Here is a 15840-nt window from a genome sequence, read left to right as displayed (position 1 = left end):
TATGAATGACTTACGAAATTAATTCTGAATGCGAATTCCTTTGCATCAGCTGTGTCAGGTATCGATCTACTACCCAACCGTGACATGCCAAAATTTTCGTATGTCACCATTTAGTAATAGATCTATAGCCAATACAGCCGATGTCAATGAAATCACTATCAGCGAATTAAGTTTGAAAATCAAGTCCAATACGAAACGTACTATGACGTGACTAAAATATTGTTTGTGATCACTAGTGATTGGCACATCATTGGGTAGAGATTTAATTATCCTGAGCTTTAGCGAACGTTTCAAGGTTAGTAGTTCGCACTGCGTGAAACTGTGCATTCAGTAAGTAAAGCAGCACCTTTTATTCTCTGCCAGTACTGGATGAAAAGTACGGAATTTGTTGTGCGTCATCTACACTACTGGCCATTAAAATTGCTACACGAAGAAGAAATGCAGATGATAAATGGGTATTCATTGGACAAATATATTATACTATAACTGACATTTGATTACATTTTCACGCAATTTGGGTGCATAGATCCTGAGAAATCAGCACCCAGAACAACCACCTCTCCCCGTAATAACGGCCTTGATAAGCCTGGGCATTGAGTCAAACAGAGCTTGGACGGCGTGTACAGGTACAGCTGCCCATGCAGCTTCAACACGATACGACAGTTCATCAAGAGTAGTGACTGGCGTATCGTGACGAGCCAGTTGCTCGGCCACCATTGACCAGACGTTTCCAGTTGGCGAGAGATCTGGAGAATGTGCTGGACAGGGCAGCAGTCGAGCATTTTCTGGTTCCAGAAAGGCCCGTACAGGACCTGCAACATGCGGTCATGCATTAGCCTGTTGAAATGTATGGTTTCGCAGGGATCGAATGAAGGGTAGAGCCACGGGTCGTAACACATCTGAAATGTAACGTCCACTGGTTAAAGTGCCGTCAATGCGAACAAGAGGTGACCGAGACGTGTAAGCAGTGGCCCCCCATACCATCACGCCGGGTGATACGCATCCAATGTGCGTTCACCGAGATGTCGTCAAACACGGATGCGACCATCCGAAAAAATGACGTTTTGCCATTCGTGCACCAAGGTTCGTCGTTGAGTACACCATCGCAGGTGCTCCTGTCTGTGATGCAGCTTCAAGGGTAACCACAGCCAAGGTCTCCGAGCTGATCGTCCATGCTGCTGCAAACGTCGTCGAACTGTTCGTGCAGATAGTTGTTGTCTTGCAAACGTCCCCGCCTGTTGACTCAGGGATCGAGACATGGCAGCACGAAACGTTACAGCCATGCGGATAAGTTGCCTATCATGTCGACTGCTAGTAATACGAGGCCGTTGGGATCGAGCACGGCGTCGCGTATTACCCTCCTGAACCCACCCGACAGTCATTGGATCTCGACCAACGCGAGCAACAATGTCGCTATACAATAAACCCCAATCGCGATAGGCTACAATTCGACCTCTATCAATCTCGGAAACGTGATGGTACGCATTTCTCCTCCTTGCACGTGGCATCACAACAACGTTTCACCAGGCAACGCCGGTCAACTGCTGTTTGTGTATGAGAAATCGGTTGGTAACTTTCGTCATGGCAGCCTGTAGTAGGTGTCGCCACCGGCGCCAACCTTTTGTGAATGCTCTGAAAAGCTAATCATTTGCATATCACAGCGTCTTCTTGCTGTCCGTTAAATTTCGCTTGTGTAGCACGTCATCTTCTTGATGTAGCAATTTTAATTGGCAGTATTGTAGAATATTCCCGTTTCAGCTCTTATAGTTGCATGAAGGTCCGATGGATGGCCGCGTCATACCTGGCTTCAAAATGACGTCTGTGAAGGAGGTTCGTTCCAAGCAGCGAGCTATCATTGTTTCTTTTGTGGTAAACTAGAGTGTCGTACGGGCGCTAGCAGAATGTCTACCGAGACTTGTCAGTGAACAGTGAGTCGATGCTCGAGGCGTCTGTCATCACCGCAACGAAGTCCCTAAAGCTGCTGTGGAACGTGCGGACACACTCTATCAAGATGATCGACGGATCACAATCCAACAACTCGCTGCACAACTGGATGTCTCTGCCGTTAGTACGTTACACTAGTTGGGGTACTCAACGGTGTAAAGAGCATCCATCTGTTAGGCCTAATGAAGGATGCATTACACAGTGGACAAATGGGGTGGGGGTGGGGGAGGGTGTTATCGATGCAGCAAGACGTTGGCTCCAAGGTCGACCAGTAGAGTGGAACCATGCAGGCATGAAGACCCTCCTAGTAACATGGCATAAAAGCTTCACACTGATAGGAGATAATGTTGAAAAATAGGGATTTGTAGCCGATAGAGTAAGGAATAGTATGGTGTATTGGAATTCTGAATGAAACCTAGCTGCTTTCAGAATAGCATTATTTATTGAAAGTCCTCGTAGGACGTGAGGCACCCTTGTGCTGTGAGCCAGTAAGCTGAGACTGGTGGCGGTCGCCTTACAGACGTTAGGTAGCCACCGCCGCCGCCGCCGCCGCCGCCGCATCCACTTTGCGCCACCTTGGCGCGGCGCCAGCGCGGGCGGCGGCGGCCCAGCGGAAGCTCGCTGCCCCGCTGCCTCGCGCTCAGTTGCGGCGCGACCGCCAACCGGGTAAGACCGCCGCCGCCGCTGCCGCTGCCGCTGCCGCCTCAGCACTCGTCGGCCCGCGACCGCCGACGGCTCCGAGCCACAGCGCGCACTCTCGTCACGGAGTGCTCCGAGCTGCACAGCTACTGCTCCTCTGTGACAAAAGGATTGAGTTTACTTTTCCGGATACTGCTGCTTTTGTGGACAGTGGCAGCCCACTTACCGGACTTGAATTCCTTACGTGGTCTGCGATGTGACGAGTTCTCTATCACCCCATATCCCCACGACAGTAACATCTCTACATCCGACACAGTTCATTTCGGTAATTATTACACTTCGTCTAGGAACAGAGGGGTTGGCATACTGTGCTTTCGTTAGTTGTTACTACTTGGGAGACGTCTGGTGAACTGTATGATGTTGGATAGCATACGACGAAAGTAGGCGACAAAATTTTCCATTACTATTATCGGTCTTAATAGGCGTTTCTAATGATGTACCTCCGATCGTATTAAGATGTTATTTTAAATTTCCTCGCTGTCTTCTTCAAGCATGGAAAATTGCTGCCTACATGGAAATATGCAATATTTGAAATACTCGACATGAAATTTGATCACGTTTATCCGTTCGTTGAAAGCCGGTAAATATTATTTCTTTCATTGTAAGTAAGTACACTACACCCAGTTAAACTGCAGTGGTTGATACTTAATGTTTCTCCTTAGCTATTAATTTCTTAGATAGTAGTACGGTTCAATAGTAGTACGGTTCACTTTCTTCAAAAGAGTGAAAATCTAACGACAAGGGTCGGGATACTCAATGGTTTCACTGAGTCTCATACGAACTGCTTTGTGTAAAAACATTTTTTTTATATTGCAACTTGCGTTACGTTCTTCAAAAAAGTTTCGTAGTTACTTTATTTTAGAAGGGAATGCAGTAACTGTCTTAACACAGGTGCGTTTTAACACGCGTACATGTATTATTGAGTAAGCAGAAGTCTGACACGAGATGAATCATTCCCCGAGTCCTTTCTGAGTGTCTACGCGGTTGTAAACGGAGTAGTTAGCCATCCCTCAGTACGATGCAGCCGCAAGCTCACGTCGGAACGTTTCGAACGCTCGTGGCGCCTCATCGTCGGGTGCCCGGAGGCTGCTTGTCGTGCGTCGTGGAGGCGGCGAGCAGAGCGCTGCCGCTCACCTTCGCCCTGGCCTTCCTTCTCGCCGCCGTGTGCGCCGCCGGCCACAGCCAGCCACACCCCCTCAGGCATGTCCGCCACAGGAATATCAAAAACGTCACAAGTAAGTCACAGTGTTCAGTGCAACGCTGAGTTCATTAATCTAATCAAGCAATTTCTTTGTGCTACATCGCCACAGTTTCAGTAATTTCTAACACAAACCTTAAACCATTCTCTACAAAACTGTATGTAACCTCAATAGATGATGAAAACGCAAAAGTTAAATGTGCTGACGCTTTTTCTCGAAACAAGGCTCTGGCTATGGCTAATACTACCTTTTTGTCTGTAACTGAACGTAACCGATTCAAAATGTAAATCTTGGGCTTTACTTCCTATTTCCTTGCGCCTTTCTCGTCTAGAACACATGAAAGGAATACATTAATTTTATGTTTCCATGCAGATCATGGACATAATCTGATGACGATAGAATGTGAAACGTGGTTTTCTTCCGTTCAGAGGGTCAAATGAGTTTGAATTGTCACTTCCTCTTCAGTGTGGAAGCTTCTTGAACCGGAACTGGTAATACATGTTCCGTGTTGTAGAATTCGAGGATGGCTGTGATTAAATGTATTGCTAGTCAGATTTAGGCAGAAAAAATTGTGGAACTGTCTTTTTTAAGTTTTTTATACGTGTGACCCGAAGTCTTATGGCCTAAATACTTCTAGCACTTTTTGTATTGAATGAAATTAAAGTGAGACACGAAGTGTTGGATAATTTCACTTTCATCATATTTTACAGATCTGGTGGAAGCTTATTAAGAGTAAAACCTATAGAAATGGGTACACCTTTCTTACTAACTATTGAGGAAGTTTTATTGAAGTGAAAATCGTTTTCCTTTCTAACGCACACTGAGTGGATGCAGCAGTTTTTCTTCTCAATAGGAGCACATCGTTTGCATCAGGGGACTACCAGTAGTACATAGACTGACTCTGCAAATAGTTCCGAATGCCTTTTTCTGAGGCACAAATTTCTTCTTGAACAAACTGAGTAGCCCCAAAACATTATATATTACAAGATCGCTCTTAAACAATCCTTGGTGGTAATATCTTCATACACTCACTGGCACTGTTACATTCGTTATTCTGATTTACGACTCCATCAACTCTAGTGGATGCAAATTAATTAAAGCTAAACGAGTGTTTGCAGTTATATTTGCTGCTGATTTACTACTTCTGCGTTGATTGCTCAGTCGCCTTAGGGTGGGCGTTCCTCTTTGCAAGACCAACTTGCGAAAATGGGGCATTCTTCCAGATGATGGGGTTACATCCTGCGAGTGCCCACCTGCTGATTTGTCCTCAACTTGAACGACCCTTCACAACACAGGACCTGATCGAGGGAAACAACATCGGAGTTGCTACCTTCTGGAAATGCTGACCGGACACGGCAATGAATGAATGAATGAATGAGTGCTGCTGAATTACCTATTATATCTTACACAGAACATTGTTTCCTTTTCAGCTAATTTCAATGGTCCGACTGTACTGTTTATTCCATTGACTTACGATTCCCCGCGACTTAGCAGCCGTATTTAGGATAGAACTTTTCTTTACTTTGTATCTTTCACTCAGACGCTTTCATCTTCATAAATTTGGGGGCTATCGGTCGCACGTCAAATATATCTGGCTGTCTAAGGCGTTGACGTCAGACATAAGGAAGTTTACTTACTTGGTCATCTATAGCATCTGATAACCTTGTTTGCCTTTCATATAATTTTTTCACCTACGCCTCAACACTACATTATTATCAGAATATTTAATAATGTGACCTCCTATCAATCCCCTACAAAATTTCAAAACATCGAAAGCGCTGAACTGTAAAATTGTTTTCCATTACTAAACTAATCTTTCAGCATTGAAAAAGCTCATAATTTCATGTCCATAAATTCCAGTCGCGTGGGTAGATCACGAATGAGGAATTACTGAATAGAATTGGGGAGAAGAGGAATTTGTGGCACAACTTGACCAGAAGAAGGGATCGGTTAGTAGGACATGTTCTGTATCACCAATTTAGTGTTGGAGGGCATTGTAGAGTGTAAAAATCGTAGAGGAAGTCCAAGAGATGAATACACTAAGAAGATTCAGAAGGATGTTGGTTGCAGTAGTTATTTGGAGATGAAGAAACTTGCACAGGACAGAGTAGCATGGAAGGCTGCATCAGATCAGTCTCTGAACTGAAGACCACCACAACAAAAACAATTTGAAATCTGATTTACTTCGGCGTTCAATATTTTTTATATCGTCTGTTCACTGCTGAATTCAGTCTCAAGTATTTTACACGCCGAGAAAATTGTATAACTCGAAGAATAAGTATGTAAACATTACTTAAATTTAGTTTACCAAAATTCATAATGTATCTAAAATATTTCACTACTCTGTAACAGTAAGAAGGAAGTGTATTATTGAGAACTGAATAAATAGTGTAAAAGACATGGATGAATCACATATAATCAAGACCTGTAGACCTTTTGCTGTTGAATCACTAGGCACATTTGAACAGTTAACTTTTACTATATAGTAACATATTCTTTATCGTTTTCATCGTGAAATAAAATAAAACGCTGTGCTCTTAAGTAAGTCCTAAATTCTGCATTTAAAACATAACGGACACTTTCAGACCTATCATACTTGCACGTAAATAGTCAAACAAAGCGCCAAATCTGATCGTGCTTCCCTTTTAGACGATGATTCGTGTAGGTGTTATGAGTAACGGACTTTGCATAAACCGTAATTCCTACTGAATCAGTTGTTTGGAGATAGACCTAATGTATTTACTGTCCTACTTCGAATTAAACCTTTCGACAGGCAGTACGACGTAATCCAGTCCAACTGTACTTGATGAAGCGTGGGGGGCTGACAGAGAATCATGCTGTCAGATAGATAGCATTTTTTCAGTGCAAAACTACCTTTGTGAGCTGTTATGTTAAATGTAGGGCTGCTAAAATACTGGAATGACGAACATTTGAAACGGGTGCTTCGGTAGGATCAATAGTTTAGCTCAATTTTTGTTCACTTTCCATGAAAGAGGTATCAATTGTTTTTATTCATGACAACGCTGTAATTGACTTACTTAGATGTTTCACACCTATAGCTACCCCGTCGGAGGCTACCAAAAATAAATTTATTGTTTATAAATTATGCCATAAGAGTTCCCATTTGCTATAAAGGTTTCCTAACTATGTTCAAAACCCTTGGTTGCCAATAATTCCGATCTTGTTATCATTTGCTTCTAATAGTCGTACTTTGATTGATGTAACTGAGATTCAGTTTTTTAAAATATATATGCTTCATCTTATCACCTTTTTCGATTATTTCCTCTTTTCGTATTCACTTTCCAGTGTTACCTCAACTATGAAATCATCATTAAAAATTAGAAATGTGATTTAATACCTTATGTATAAGGTTATTATATGCTGATGTCACTACTTAAGCGAAGATAATTTCTCAAATACGTTTTTTACGTTAAATGAAATTTCAAGCAGACCACAATAGGCTTAAAACGACAAATTTATATAGATAATTTTAGCTTTACAATTCTTCTTTTGGAAGTGATTGTTTTTATACTCGATGATAAGCGCAAATGACTTTGAAAATTCGTGATCATTATGCAAATATCTAAAGCAAGAATTGAAATAGTTCATCAGTTTCAAATATTAGGTTCCTTTCTTTAATGACATCCATTGTAGAGATCTGATTACTATTTACATTTTCGGCAGTCGAAAGTAGCAAATGTAAAAGGCTTTCAAAACTGATAACAAGAACTAGAGGACTGAAGGTATGAAGTACAACGTAGCATATGAATACTCCTACTGCACAGAACGTTTGACATAAAGGAAGTAACTCTAACAACGAGTTAATGTGTTGGATATTTAACAAATAATATACATAGCCCCGTCACTCCAAAAGGTTATGAGGCTCTAGTGACAGAAAATACAGAAACGTTAAGATGGTGGTTTTAATGCTTCAGATGTTGTCAAATTCTCCCCCTACTTGCGAACAATACACAGAAAGTTCATACAACCGTGCGAAATTGTTGGAAAAAGTCCTTCTTTGGGATATTGTTCAACTCGCGCGTCACATTTGCGTATTATCCGACCTTGTCAAATGTATAGGACCGATTTTGTTTTACACATTTTTCTCTTCTAATCGTTCTGGATAATGTACTGAACACTGAACAGTTGATACAGCGTAGACACACTATAGCCACTTGTCAGTTTCCTAACACTGCCTTCATGTCTCTTGTTTACAGTTGTTAGTTGAAGCTGCCACCATAGCTACTTCGCTGACGTCGTTTGAAAGGCAGGAATAAAATTATTCTGAGGACAACTTTGACGGACGGTGTACATCTGAATGAGAAAAAGGGATAACTCTAGAAAGTGTCGCAAGCAAACACTGTACTTGTATGTGCTTAACATGTCATGGCACTGTGTAATAACAATAGCAGAACATTTTCTGAGACAATTGACTCATATCTGTGTCTATAATGACCCAGTGTGTTGTTTTTGAGATATCAGTCAGAATACGGGGGTATGAATGTAGTCCATGCTATTGAAGCATTTTCGTCTCTGCATAACTACATGAACCTACATTCATCTGAGCCTGTTTCCTGTGTTTAAACGTTGTTCTCACAATACAATTTTTATCTCTGCCACCACTCCTTCCAATAACAAATTCCCTTCTTTTAATAATTTACGATGTAAATTTATTTTTTCCCACTTCAGTTCAGTACCTCCTCGTTAGTTATTTGATCTACCCATATAATTTACACCGTTCTGCTACAGCACCACATTTCAAGAAATTTTCTTTTTGTATAAATTGCGTTTCAGTTCCGTACAAAGCTACGCTCGAATCAACTGCCTTCACAAAATGCTTCTTAATACCGAAATTTCTATTCACTGTTAACAATTTTCGGTGTTTCGGAAATGTTTTTCCTAGTACTGTCAGTCTGTACATTAATCGATTAAGTTTTGACCATCGTCAGACATTTTTATGTCCACACAGCCAATGACCAATATTGCTTTTAGCGTCTCATTCCGTAATCTAATTCTATTAGTATTGCCTCATTTAATTTGTTTACCTTCCATTACCCTTTTTCTACTTTCTTTGATATTCATCTATAAGCCGGCCGCTGTGGTCTATTGGTTCTAGGCGCTTCATCCCGGAACTACGCGGCTGCTACAGTCGCAGGTTCGAATCCTGCCTCGGGCATGGATGTGTGTGATGTCCTTAGGTTAGTTAGGTGTAAGTAGTTCTAAGTCTAGGGGACTGATGACCTCAGATGTTAAGTCCCATAGTGCTTAGAGACATTTGAACCATTTTTTAAATTCATCTATAACCCCTAGTCATGACACTATCCATTTTTGCAATTTCTCAGTTTCTCTTTCTAAACATGTTATTTTTACATGGTGCTATTTTCTACACCAGGACATGCTGTACAACAGATCTGAAGATGGTCTTTACTGACTGTAACCGGTCATCGTCGAAGGACTTTATACTGTGATCAAAGAGTGGCATAAAAAACATTTGACAGTACCTGAATCACTTTGTGTATTCGCGACTATGTCGCAGCTTGTGAAAGAGGAAACAGGCTTGCCTCTTACCTACTAAAAAACATACAAATATTCTTGTGATGCTTATTTCTGAAGGTAATAATATAATAAGTTATACAAATATATGGGAATTCTTTCGGCACCGGATAGTCTTTATAAAAGGAGGCACAGGAGAAGGTTTATGGACTTTTGTGGATCTAATTTCTGGTATCCCGTGGAGAGTGGAATCAGTAATCTGCGTAAAACGTATTAATGTCGTACTCTGTTCAAACTTTACAACAGCTGTTGCAGAAACTTTTTTCTTTTTTTCACAGGTGACTAGTGTAGAAGTGCACGTTTAGTTTCTTAACGGAAAAATAAATGATACACATGAAATTCTGCAAAGTACCGTCCTCGATAATCTATCGAAACTTAGCAGTCGTCGATAAAATTTTAACAGAGTGCGCCAGCTGTTTTGGATGTGCTTGCGTTTTATACTACGTACACTTATGTGTTCGAGATAAGTTTATTTATGGAAGGTCGTTTTGAGTAGTGTACTGAAGCATGCCGTAGCACAGTGAGATATTTAGTTTCTTGATGAGGTAAGACGCCTTATTTTAAATGTATACTTGCTATTACTTCATTATAAGGTTTTTACATATAGCATCTATACAACATAGCTAATAAACGAATTTATGTGTCACAGCAGCTCATCATTCAAATTCACATTTCCACTCTTTATTTCAATCAACAGTTCCTTCTATGCATACCCAGTAATTTGAAATTATTGTAAAGATCGCTAAACAGTTATCGAAAGTTTGCAATACGCGAATTTAGCCTTCTCGGGTTATAACTCGAGAAGGCGTTGTATTGACTCGGCTGTTAACCCGAGAAGAATTCAATCATCAAGTTAGCAATAAGTTCTTCTTGGACCGTTTATTCGTTCTTTAGCCTATGAATGCATATTACAAAGCTATTCAGTTCATAAGAGAGAAATGCTCTCCATAAGTGCAATGATTTAGTTTTCTCATTCAACAGTAACAGTAGCTTATCATAAAAGGCACTTAAGATTCTGTCGGTGCAATGTTCATATTCTTGTCAGACAACTTACATTTAAATTGCTCTATTTTGCCCCCAATCTGTCCATGTGAATATTTCACCGATTTTTTGAACAATATAACAGTCACGTCCTTCCTCCATGATACTGGTACTCTGTATTCCGTGACGTTATTACTAATGAAACTTGAATCGCTAATATTCCTGCCTACCTTCCACCATCGCTGCCGATATCCCAAACTAAGTTTGTCATACTGCCATTCATCTTCCTATTGCTTCTAAGCAATTCTATCTTTCATTGCTCATACATCCCACTTACCTGAAAATAGTGGATCAAGCTGTAACTTCTTTTAGGAATAAATTAGTAATTATTTTGGTCTAATTTTTTCATTGGTTAGCAATAATATTTGTCAGTTTAAACAGAAACACTCTTAAAACGTTCAACAATCAGTAATAAATTTTTCTCTATTTTAGTAGTAATATGCTAATGATTATTCATTGTCGAGTATTTGGTTGTAGAGAGATATGCTGCAAGTGTTCTTCCATCATCAGTTGCCGGTATCTGCTGCATTTTTAATGCGAATCACGAGTGCAACTAGTATATTGTACCACTGCCACATGCCTGAGGCTAAATTTTGGCCCTGTGAATTTGAAGTAAAGTATTTCAAGAAACATTTTAAGGAAATTTACACAATTACATACGCTTACGTGACCGATATACATTTCTTTAAAATTTTTCTGAAGTGCCATCGTTGTAGGACTCTATTAATAGGTAACAGTGAAAGCGTAGAAATGCCACGATCATCATATCTGTATCATGATGAAAAGCTTTCTTGGAGTTGTTTGCTGGTAGTATCAGTTTGTTTTATGTTTCGGTCGATTTATTTTATTCGAACAGATTGTTCTTTTTAGTTTGAAGCATATTTAGGAATCATTAGTAAAGTCTACGTACGTTGTGGGATTCGTCTTCAGTGAATAACTTCTCGACATTCAATCATAACACTTCTGTAGCTGATCTGTAGAGAATATGACCGCTTCTCCATTTGGAAAGTTGCGATCTAAAGAACACACTAATTTACAATTTTACAATAGGTTTACTTTCGATGTTCATATAAAACAAAAAATTAAAGTCGGCATATTAATTGAGCAGGAAGTTTTCTCTTTATGCCAATGGCAATGAGTATTCGCAACAACAGTTTTTTTAATTTTTTTTTATATTTTGTGGATTCAAAGCAGCTGTGAATTTTTTAAGGGCGTTACGCGTCTGCATAGGCTGTTTTATTTGAAATAACTACTTTATTTTATGATTTAGCAATAAACTAACTACAGCCCCTCGGGTATTATCTAACTTGACAATGCTAAGAGGACCACATTAGCCAATTGCTAAATCATAAAAAAGCGTTTATTTCAAAATAACACAGTCTACGTAAGAAAAAGACTTCACTCCAAAATAGTTGCATGTTTCAGCCATCCTAGTACATACTTCCAAGGCCTGTGCAATTGCCGAAGAATTTAGGGTAGCAGGACATCAGGATATTGTCAGGAGCCTTACAGAATGTTTTCGCATGTCGGCGGTATTGTTCACAACGACAGCGTTGTTCGTTATTCTCGCTGTGAGCAGAGCTCGTTTTTACAACTATTCCCTTTTTTTCTTTTATCTGTCTGCACACCAGGCTGTAAGGTCTTGGTTTCCCAACACAAATAACAGCTATAGTTGTACCGCACTACATTTCGATTCGCAAACAAAGACGTTGGTTTCAGGCGTTCAGGCGTTACTAACGCTGGTTTGAGTCTATGAGCATTTGAACGCATTATAGACTTGGGCACGTTTTTGTGTCACCCATCTTTAGATGTAAACGACGCTGATTATACTTTAACGTCACGCAGACCACGTTCACAACATATCTTTGAAACTGGTAGTTAACAAAGACTTATGTCATCAGCTGCTCTATGTGATATTTTTCAAAGGTTTAAGGATAAACCTGGATGCTTTGACGGAAATTTGAAGCACCGGTGTACCGAATACTTGTACAGTATCTCTAACACTGCGCCACATCGCTCGTTGTCCGTATTTGTTCGATTAGCCTACCGCCAGGTCATACGTTAAAATATATAGATTTTGTACACTGTAGGAACACAGGAAACTGTAGACCCGTGCTATACTCCATTACAAAGCTAATGCAATAGACAGGAACATCTGTTGTATTCTTCAGAGTGAGGATGATGGATGATATACTTTCTTACTGAACTGGATTGCACCACAACGGCACGGTTAAACTCACGCTAAACGAGGAATTATCGTTGCTCCAGAGAGAGGGAAAACGAAAGAGAGACAGAAACACCGAGAGTGAAACCACTCATCACTCATTTGTAACACCTCGATCGTGGAAGCAGTGCACGGTGTGTTCAAAATATTGCTACGCTTACTGACTGGAGACTCGTGGCTTTCATTGCAGACCTTATTTCTTTTCCAGACATTGGATTCACTTTTATGAGGACTCAGTGGCAGAAATCTGGCCAATTTCATAATATTTCTCAATAATAAAAATTTTCTCGAAGAAATGGACTACTAAGAGACGATATAATTTTTCGCTGTAACAAAGACGCTGTATAAACTTCTTGATGGTAACCGTTAGACACAGAAACTAAGTGTAGAAGGAAACTAAGTTCCAGTTGATGTGCTTCGTTCCTATGATTGTTACTCTTCTTAGATTTATTTGAACGAGAAGTACCGGATCGAATTTCGTAAAGCTGACAAACAACACAAAGAAGAGCGTTGTGTTGATCAAAATGGTTCAAATGGCTCTGAGCACTACGGGACTCAACTTCTGAGGTCATTAGTCCCCTAGAACTTAGAACTAGTTAAACGTAACTAACCTAAGGACATCACAAACATCCATGCCCGAGGCAGGATTCGAACCTGCGACCGTAGCGGTCTTGCGGTTCCAGACTGCAGCGCCTTTAACCGCACGGCCACTTCGGCCGGCCTGTGTTGATCACGTGGGTCTACGTACCACAGCCAAATGATACTGTCATCACACGATGGTGAGGCAGTGGGTTAGCATCATGTAGTATTAAACCCCTGCTCGCGAAGATAGTTACACACATGCACGCAGAGAGAGAGAGGGAGAGAGAGAATGAGAGAGAGAGAGAAATTTACAACGAACATACAGTTCGACGGAAATCAAATGAAAGGAAAAGTTGAGAAGCTGCCAACAATCACAAAAGCTAATGAGACTAGACAGTGAAAATGGGGATCAGAGTGTTGTATTATAAAAGTACAATGACTACACGAAAAGTGGAAGTTGTCAGCCGGTATTCTACATGAGGGAAAGCTGCATAGTTTTGAAATAAGGAATTTGGGGATCAGATGCTGTACAACAAGTGCCATTCCAAATTCATTACATAAAGATTCAATCAATGTTTTTAATCCTGTAACCTATATATCTCAACGAAAAAAAATGTAGTTTTCCTGAACACCCACTGAAGATGCGTTGTTAAAAAGGCGAAAGGTGTTTGCGTGCATAAAAAAAATAAAAAAAATGTCTTCAGTGCAAAAGACATCTTTCTTGTAATCTATTGCAATTCGTATACAGCTTCTCCGAAAAACGCCACAACAAACTTCTTACAACTATCTATTTTAGGGAGAACTTCTCAAATGTTAGCATTTCAGCATATAAATGTATTCTCATGAAGAAAGAGATCATAAAAATGGCTACTAGCACACCCAAAGAATAGAAGAAATGAGAATGAAGGACATGATGTGTTGTAAACAGATTTAAAGAACAACGGTAGTCAGGATGTTCCTGCAAAATAGTGTGTCTGCAAAGTTTTGTTAACTGGATGCTTTATTTCTTCTGGAATTGCACTGGATCGAAAGAAATATTTCGTTACTTGAAGAAATTGTTATTGAAATCTGTTAAATGTATATGAACTACGATATAGCTCACTCGCTTAGCACAGCATCTACACTTTTGAACATCAACGCTGGAGTGTTTGTATAAGAGTTTCATTATTACAGCTACATTCAAAAGCAGATGATGGAAGTGCACACAGCAGGGATGAGAAATATGTTATATAAATTTGAATCACATGCGGTCATGATGGGACTGCAAACTGTTAAATACTCTGCATCCTGCAATCAAAGTACGCTACCCGACAAAAAAGTGAATTGTCAAAGGGGAGGAGGAAACGAAATGAAACTTCTCAATTTGGGAAGTTATTTGAGGTTATTTCAATGATTGCACAAGCGAATCAAATTTAGAAAGAACTTGGCAGCATGAACCTACTTATCATATCGTTTCAGCTCTCCTGGCCTGAATGCATGCTCTCCTGAGGCATGGTGGACCCCAAATATTGTAACTGGTCCTTTATATTCTGAACTTCGCTTTTGGAAGGAGTTGATTTATGAGCTGGTGCGAGACATGTTCCATCCCGGACAGACCTGGGGATCTTGCTGGCCACGGATGTAACTAAGGTCACACCGCCAGCTCAGAGAAACATGTATCGTGAGAGGACAGATATTGTCCTCTTGATAAATGTCACCACAATACTATCGTACGAGAGACAGCACATGACCACGTAGGATGTACGTGACGTAATGAAGTGCTGTCGGAGTTCCCTCAAACACTATCAGTCATAGCCGCTGGTAAATCTTTCGGGATGTGAGATCATAGTCCCAAAAACTCTTCTGTTTCTAACGTTTCGTTCATGTCTGCGCTGGATATCCTCAGAGGCGGTCCTCCGCTGTCTAGCCGACAGACTAGTCGGATGTCCGAGAGCGACATAAATACTGTGGGAAAGGGGAAGTGGTCAAAGTAACACGTGATGAGTAGAGATAATCCTTGTCAGAGAGAAAATTTAACTATCGATTGTCGTCTTGTCAAAGATGAACCTGTCTAGCGATTCGGCAGAGATACTGTACATATGTCGCTAAGTTTCATTGTTTCCTCCTCCTTACTATTAAAATTTTCCTGATGCTTACAAATTTCAATACCTTCTCTACATAATAGTGGACAACAATTTGACCTTGTACATAAAATTTCTGTTCCAGAAAATTTCACTTCGTGGCTTCCTGGCTGAAGGGCATGCTCTTCTACAGCTGATTTCTCTATTTTTTCCAGACTTTTGTGGTCTTTTAGCCGTATATTTACGCTCCTCTTGGTAGTTCCAATATAAACGTTACCACACGTGCACGGAATTTTGTATACACCACAGGACGACGGTGACGTTTTCTGAAACACAGATTTTATCTACAGCGTCAAATTTTATCCACGACTATGTAGAGAAGCCATTGAAATTTTTAAGCATTAGGAAAATTTTAATAGGGAAGAAAAGGCAATGAAACTTAGCCACATATGGACAGTAGTACTGCAGAATCGCTAGACAGTTTCATCTTTGACAAGACGACAATCGATTGTTTAGACCTCGCTCCGCTTCCTACAGT

The 15840-nt window shown here is 40.4% G+C and overlaps 1 protein-coding gene across 1 annotated transcript in view; it reads left to right on the top strand.

The window, feature by feature from the left end:
- The first annotated feature begins 3482 nt into the window (after positions 1 to 3482).
- Positions 3483 to 15840, top strand: part of LOC126195038 (nephrin-like) — a 451536-nt gene continuing 439178 nt past the window's right edge. Inside the window, exon 1 of the mRNA XM_049933515.1 lies at positions 3483 to 3878. Within this exon, the coding sequence (XP_049789472.1) occupies positions 3662 to 3878 (217 nt within the window). The 5' untranslated portion in view covers positions 3483 to 3661. The remainder of the gene's footprint in view (positions 3879 to 15840) is intronic.

The sequence above is a fragment of the Schistocerca nitens genome, chromosome 1, assembly GCF_023898315.1.
Source record: "Schistocerca nitens isolate TAMUIC-IGC-003100 chromosome 1, iqSchNite1.1, whole genome shotgun sequence".
Classification (NCBI taxonomy): domain Eukaryota; kingdom Metazoa; phylum Arthropoda; class Insecta; order Orthoptera; family Acrididae; genus Schistocerca; species Schistocerca nitens.
Note: the sequence above shows the minus strand (reverse complement) of the source record. Positions and strands in the feature narration are given on the sequence as shown.